Raw genomic sequence first — 8,291 nt, 5'->3', positions numbered from 1 at the left:
GGTAAGAAGCCTATAGGCTGCAAATGGGTTTATAAGGTTAAACTCAAAGAAAATGGAGATCTGGAAAGGTGCAAAGAAATATTAGTGGCTAAGGGCTTCACACAAAAGTATGGTGTTGATTATGAAGAGACCTTTAGCCCTATAGTCAAGATGAACACAGTGAGATGCTTACTTGCTATTGCAGCTTGCAAACACTGGCCATTATATCAACTGGATGTGAACAATGCATTTTTGCATGGTGATTTGAAGGAAGTTGTCTATATGAAAGTTCCGATCCTAAAGGAATTTCAAATCCAAACAACAAGGTTTGCAGGCTCAAGAGATCCATTTATGGACTCAAACAGGCCTCTAGACAATGGTTTGAGAAGCTGGTTCATTCTTTATTAGGACTGGGATTTATTCAATCCAAAAATGACTATAGTCTGTTAATCAAGGGTGCTGGAAACCAGATTTGTTTGTTGTTGTGTATGTGAATGACATCATCTTAATTGGAACTGATGAATTGTCTATGGATTTAGTCAAGTCTACTCTTGATCAGCAGTTCAGTATTAAGGATTTGGGAAAACTGAGTTATTTCTTGGGCATTGAGGTTGGTTATTCTGCAGATGGCATCATTCTTAGCTAGAAGAAGTTTACTAAAGAGTTGTTACATGACTGTAATTTTACTCTAAGTCCAAGAGCAGTTACTCCTTTGCCCTTACATCTCAAGCTTCAATTGTTAGAGGGTGATTTAATACCTGATCCAGAAATATACAGGTCACTTGTTGGAAGACTGAATTTCTTGACTCATACTAGGCCTGACTTGTCATTTGCAGTACAATCCTTGAGTCAATTCATGCAGAAGCCAAGGACTAATCATTTACAGGCTCTAATTCATATTTTTAGTTATATTGCTAACACTGAAGGTCAAGGCATTCTTCTTAAGGTTGCAGACCAATTATTTCTGCAGGCTTTCACTGATTCTGATTGGGCTAGCTGTGCTGATACTAGAAGATTTGTCACAGGTTATGTATTGATGTTAGGAGATTCTCCTATTGCCTAGAAGTCTAAAAAGCAAAGCTTGGTTTCTAAATCATCAGCAGAAGCTGAGTATCGAGTTATGGCTTCTGCAGCTTCAGAAGTTACTTGGTTAGTAAGGTTGCTGGAAGAGTTGGGAGTAATCAATTTGAAGCCTGTCACCTTGTTCTATTACAACCAGTCTGCTATACATATTTCTAAAAATCCTGTCTTCCATGAGAGGACCAAACACATAGAATGTAATCCCCCGTATTTTTAAGTATATTATAAATGAAATTATTTTTTATTTATAATATTTATTTGTATTTTTCCGGAATTTAATTTCAAAAGTTTCAAATTATTTTGGGTGGAAAATTATTTTTATTACAATATGATTTTTATGAACCATCATTCTATAATTCATGTCCAAACAATCAAAGCCAATCTCACTTTACATACTTGATTGGCCCATTAATTTTATGAGGCTCAATCTTACAACTTGCCCTACACCACTCTCTCTCCTATAAATACCCCATACATCCCCAAATTTTTCCCCACACAAAAGGTTAGTTGTTTTATTTTCCCTTTATTTTATTTATTTCCTTTTTCCTTTATTTTATTTTCTTTTCTTTCCCTTTTCTTTTTTTTCTTTCTTTCTTTCCTTCTTTTCTTTCTTTTCTTTTCCTCCTCCTTCCTACGTGAGAAGATGCTGCCGCCCAGCAACCTCCGGCGCACCCCCCTGCCGCCGCCACCTGGTCGCCGGCGACCACCCAGCCGGCGCCTGCCACCGCACCACCTTCCCCCCTTCTTCTTCCTTTGTTTTCTTAATTTTGCTTAATGTTCATATAATTAGTTTTGGGTTTTGATTTTATAGTATAAAGTTTATATTTTTAGTATCAAAATCATGTTTTTGATGTTTTAAACTAATAATTTCAGATTATAATTATTGTTATAATTTTCAGATTTTATAATTTTAAAACCTAGGGTTTCAATTTATTTAAATTGGGATTTTAGGATTCTTATGACTAATTAAATTGGGGCTTTTGTTCCTATTGTATTTCTAATGCATAATTAAGCATAAAAACATGTTTTTGATGAAGTTTTAAGGAGCTTTAATCAAATTTATATTGCTGGAAATTTGTTTAAAAGTGTTAATTTGTGATTATTGGTTGTTTTCTAGGAGGTGATTATTCCCTAGGAGACTTTTAATTGATTAAAAGTGGCACAAAGGATTGTTTATACGAGGTACGTACATGTCTACTTCGTTGTAAGTAGTATCATGTTTAGATACCAAAGAAAAGAACTTAGTTTCATGATTAGAGAACTCTTGGATGAAAATTGTTTGGTTATACATTTAATTAATTCATGTGCGTATGTTTATGAGACATGTTTTGGTGAATTAATAATATTTGTATGGGATTATGGATGCAAACATGTTGAATTATATTGGATTAATTGTTTGTATGGAATGTTGATATAAGCATATTTTTATTGGATTGGTTTGTTAACCACATTTGGATTATTAAAGGATTGGAATTGAATGGTTTAAATGGAATGAATTTATTAATTATTCCACAAGGTTGTTTTTTATTTTATTTATTAGTCAAGCATGACTTGCTAGTATATTGAGTAAAAGTGGATTAAGCCGAAATGGCTAGGTGGGTTGACTATGTTCAACAATTTGGATAATTTGGAAGTTTAATGAAATTAAAGGTCAATTTGTGATGTGATCACCATTGTCCTAAATAAGATTAAAAGTAAATTGATGTATGATTTTTATGTATGGTCTATTTTATTGAGTTGGCTATTAATTAAAATTGTAATCACGTAAAGTGAAACATGGATGAGCAATAAAACTCTAGAAAGCGTGCACTTCTAGAGTATTGACAATTATGGGTTGGGGTACACGGTGGTAGCCCGTGGCTTTCCGAGGCTTGTTTGATCAACATGTCCTCTTCTCTTTTGGTATTTACATTTTTATTTTATAATGAAAGTTAGATGAGATCCTAGACTAACTTTGTGAGAATGGAGTCGCGCCCATTCTTGCATCGCGCTAAACTTTTATTTTAAATGGTCATTTGGGACCAAAATGATTTGGTGGGTTGGACAACCTCGTCTATTGCTTACTCCAAACTAAATTAATTAAATTAAATATAAAGAGTCGAGTATTTAGAATTGGTTAGAAAGTATGTTGAGTCAATTGAATTGTTTAAGTGTGGAGTCTTGATTAATGAATTCGTGTTGTATGTTTATTTACTTTAATTAGTTGAGAATGCTAGGTTTGGTACGTTGTAGCTTGTATGTACTCAGCTTTGCTGATTGCGTGCTTTTGTGTGTTTTCTTTTGGTCATGGCCTTCGCCTTTCAATGACCCTGTGATGATCCAATTATTACACTTGTATTATTGGGGAGCAGTATTGCACAGGTTAGCTTGATGATGTGAAGTTCGGGGATTTGACATACGCGTTGTCAAGGGATTGGTGTGATTGAGAGTATTCGTTCTTTGTGTTGAACTTATTTATGTTTTACTATTTTAATTATGTTTTGGGATTTTGAATATTGGTTTGGTTTTAATAAGGGCCTTTATGGTTCCAATTTGTAAGCTTTGACTTATTGGTTTTCTAAATTATATTATTTTAATATTTAAGTTGGATTTCCGCTGCAATACTTTGATAAAGCCTTAACATTTTAACACGTGGCGGTAACATGCCAATGATTCTCCTCTATTTTTATTTAAAGTAAGTGGTTTGGAAAAGGGAGAATTATTGGGGTGTTACATAGAAATTGACTGTCATTTACTAGAGACAAGGTGTTGGAAGGTTTAATCAAACTAGCCTATCTTCCTACTGGTGAACAGCTTGCAGACTTGTTCACCAAAATTGTTCCTTCTTCTCATTTGCAGCTTCTTTTGTCCAAGTTGGGAGTGATTTCATCAGCTCCCATCTTGAAGGGGGGTATTGAAGATACTCAGCATGCACAGTTAGCAAACCTTAGCTCGGGCAGCATTGCCAGCTCAGACCAAGCTCATAACAGAATTGCCAGCTCAGCTCAGGGCAGTAACAGAATTTCCTTGTTTTCAGGGAATTAGTTATTAAGTTAGTTGCTGTATTTGTTTTCTTCTTACAGAAGATTCTAGATTATGAATTCTACTCCGTACCAATTAAATGAAAGACGTTAAATGTCGTCCTGGATGGGAAAATATGTTTCACCCACGCACTATGACTTAGCTTGATCGTCTTGGTATAGATTTAACATAATATAAATTTGCAGTCAGGGTAAGGGAAAACTTGATCATACAAAATAAGAATTACAAGTATATCTTAATGTTCATATGAACAAATCTACAAAAAATAGAGTTGAGAGGCAATAAAAGATAGAATGATGACATATATAAAACCTTATAAAGGAAATTTTGGTTGGAGATTTTGGAAGAATTAAGCCTTTTTTCGAGGCTTGACGCCAGTGGCAGAGCCAGGATTTGTAATCCGGGGGGACAAATTTCAAATGTTTAATAAATCGACAAATTTTTTTGATAACATAATTTCTTAATATGTAATTAAAATCGCATATGAAATATGACAAATATTCTTATATGACAAAAGAGGAGTGGTTAAAAGATTCATTGCATATATATTAAGAAAATTATTAACCAAAAAAATAATTTTTTGTTGGTAAACCCCAGTTTTAAGTTATGTAATAAATATAATTAATCAAATAACAAGCATTTAAATAAATTGATAATAGATATAAAGAGATTTGGGTTACATTCGAAAAAAATAAACACAACTTTGTTTGACTATTGAAATTATTACAATGTAATCTATAAAGTAAAATTAGTTCCAAACAATTAAAAAAAAAATAATAAAATAGAATTTAAGCGCACATAATTAAAGAGATGAAAAAATTACGGAAATATGTATTCATCAAACGATCATATATAGTCGAATAACACATTAGTAATCATTATCAACAAGGCAGTACGCCGGTACTTGATTAAATAGCTAAATGAGAGTAGTTAGAGGTTTGAAGATTTATAATACTGTACTTTAAATATACGAAGTATATATTATACACTATATAACGAAATCCTAATACAAGTAAATAAAAGGGAAAAATCCAAAATCAAGAAAAAGAAGTTAAATGGGAGCACTTTGTATAAACTATAAAATGAAATAAAAAAATCTCAAAAGAGGAAAAAGGAATTAAAATTAAATAAAAATATGTATTTGTGAAGGCTTGATCCTAGAAATGAAGGAAGAAACAAGCCCTATTCTAAGCCTAACAACCACCAGACCATATTCAGCCTTTATGGTACTAGTTGCACATATAATATATATATTGTTATTTACTGAAGCTGTTAATGCTTACAAAAATAATTTTTTTATTTTTTTTTTAAATATGGGGGGACCGTTGTCCCCCATGTTCCTATAGTGGCTCCGCCACTGCTTGACGCATCAAAAGTAAATATCAATTAATCGATATATATACGTCGCTTATTTATTTATTTTTTTGAAGAAATATATACGTCACCTTAATTGAAATAAAGATATATAATTAAAAGTTTGTTGTAAACATTTTTTAATTATTTTTTATTTTTTGAAATAATTAAAGATATACGTCACCTTATTTGAAATAAAGATATGTTTTTAAGATCCTGTTTTGGGTGATCTTGTTTCCTTCTTTAATTTGTGCATGCAGAAATCTTATTTATCATAGTTTTTTTTTTTTAATTTGTTTATTTTATAGTAGTTTGTATTTATTATTGTTTACTTTTGTCAATACTTGATTAAGTGTTTATTTCAAAAGAAAAAAAAATCAATTAAGGACACGTTCACGTTTACTTAATTTCAGTTCAGTTCATCTCTAATCAATTCAATTCAGTTCAGTTCAGTGCATCTCCAATCAGTTCAGTTCAACTCCCAATTTCCCTCTCTCATAAAATATTCATTTCAGCTCAGTTCAGCTTCAATCAGTTCAGTTCAATTCAGTTTAGTTCAGTTCAGTAAATGTGAACATGGGCAAAGTGGCATAAAATAAGGTATACATAAACAAAGATACACCAAAACATGAACCATAGCAATACATATAGTACTCTTGTCAATATCAACTTATAAAGATACAAATCATACAATCTTTTATTCAATTAATGCCATCACAAAGATAAATGATCAATAATTTTATATTGATTGTGCTAGATATGAAAAACTAATTACGTATTAACTATATAATAAAATGATGATCTACACTACTTAAATTAACCAAAACTTAAAAACAGTTATTAGGCTGACTTGAACCAAAGATACTTCCAACAGTATTAATACAAGTTTTTCCAGCTGGTTTGTTTCTATAGGTGAGATGCACGTCATTGAGTTTGATGTTTGTACAATGGTATTTTGAACTACAATCAAATTTCACACCAATTGGTGTCCTTGATGCTCCATGAATATCTTGATATGTTATATCAGTGATTCTTACTCCTGAAACCTGGTCAATTATAAGTATGCAATGTAACAATTAGTATAAATAGAGGATATGAATGGTTAATTAATTAGTTTAATTTTTAATGAATAAATAAGAAGAAAAAAATGATGTTGTTTTCTTACCTTTCCCGGGCAACCTCTTTCATTTGGACAATAATTTTGGTTAATGATGATTGGATTTTGAGCATTCACCATTGTAAGATGCTGAAAGAGAACATGTCTCACAAATCCATTGCTTGGCCTTCCCCATGATTTAATCCTTACTCCATTTTTGGTGCCAACAAATGTACAACTCTTGATTGTCACATTCACTACTCCAGGTTCGTTTAGCTCCTTACCTAAACTCCCGATGCTGAAATTCAATGGAACATATGTTCAAACTTTGCGCGTAATTTAATTTAATTTTTTTAGCACACCATTGCTTATTGCTTTTAGTATGTATATTATTTGGACAACAAAATCACTATAGTTAGAAATGGCTCTTAATAAATACCTAATTCCATGACCGGGACCACAAGCAATATTTTCAATCCACAAGTTACTAATCCCGGCTCCAATTGATATACAATCATCTCCTGTGCCTATTTTTGTGTTCATGATTGTCACTCCAGTCGAGTGTTGAACATGAATTCCGTCGGTGTTAGGGCTTGCACCAGAGGCCGAGACTTGCACACCTTCAGCTTTTACTTCCTTACAACCATCAAAATCAATATGATACAATTGGCTATTCAATGAAGTTAATCCATTCACCACGATGTTCATTGAATTTGAAAATCGAATTGTCTGGACAAATAAAGAAGTAGTTAGATGATAAACTATTGTCCAACATTAAGAATATAATGTACTCTAACAAATAATATAACATCCGTGATACATTAGGTACAACAAGTGTGTTAATAACATGTTAACATCATCTTAATATAGTGGTTAACATGTACATAGTTTATTAAAGCTTTGATCAGCTATTTAAATTAACAAATTAATTTTCAATTTATTATGTGTTTTTATTTTGATTTTAAATAATTGATCATGTATGTCATAGATAATTATATTAAGGTTGAAAAATAAAATTTACTTACGGTAGCTCCCGGGGGACAAGTCTTCCCGGACCTCTTACAAGCCCACAAACCAGCACCTTGTCCATCAAACACCCCGCCGAAGATAGAAACTCCGGTAACATCATCAAAAGAGAACCAAGTACCGGCATTTCCGAGCACTCGAAAGTCAGCCGGGGCCACCAAGGTACCTCTAATGACAAAGCTTATAGCCTTGTTCTTGCAATTCCTCCCATTAAATACTAAGGCTTTGTTAACCAAGTACCTTCCTTGTGGTACAAGAATTGTGGAAGGGTTTCTTGACTCACACGCAATTTTCCATGCAGACGTAAATGCCCTTGATGAGTCTGTTAACCCGTCTGATTTTGCACCTAGGCTCACCAAGTTAATATTGGTTGCTGCTACAAGTTGTCGATTTACAACGAAGAATAAGGTGAAGAGAACAAATATAAGTACATGTGTTAAGGATGATGTTACTTTGGTTTCCATTTTCTTTTTCTTAACTAGAAAAAGATATATAGAAATGTTGTGTGTGGAAAAGAGAAGGAAGTTAGGTTGTTGAGGATGAAAGATATTAAGGAAAGGTAGAGGGTATTTATAGGTTTTAATTTGTGCAATAGGTCATAACTTTATACTTTATTTGTACGTAACATGCATGCAATTATAATACACTGGAATTATTATTATTATTATTAATATATTGAAATTACAAATTGCAAGACAGTATTATACCCCCTTCCATTGAAACCTCGCATGGTTCC

General features: G+C 32.5%; 1 protein-coding gene across 1 annotated transcript; it reads right to left on the bottom strand.

Annotated features, from left to right (window-relative positions):
• Window positions 1-6,260: 6,260 nt before the first annotated feature.
• Window positions 6,261-8,019, bottom strand: LOC110738576 (polygalacturonase-like). The gene is made up of 4 exons (XM_021918973.1): window positions 7,555-8,019; window positions 6,969-7,258; window positions 6,599-6,827; window positions 6,261-6,479 (listed from the first exon to the last, which is right to left on the bottom strand). Exons 1-4 carry the CDS (start codon window positions 8,017-8,019, stop codon window positions 6,261-6,263), a joined length of 1,203 nt encoding a protein of 400 aa, XP_021774665.1.
• Window positions 8,020-8,291: the final 272 nt, after the last annotated feature.

Source organism: Chenopodium quinoa, unplaced genomic scaffold, assembly GCF_001683475.1.
Source record: "Chenopodium quinoa cultivar QQ74 unplaced genomic scaffold, ASM168347v1, whole genome shotgun sequence".
Taxonomy (NCBI): Eukaryota; Viridiplantae; Streptophyta; class Magnoliopsida; order Caryophyllales; family Amaranthaceae; genus Chenopodium; species Chenopodium quinoa.
This window is presented reverse-complemented; position numbering and strand designations above follow the sequence as displayed.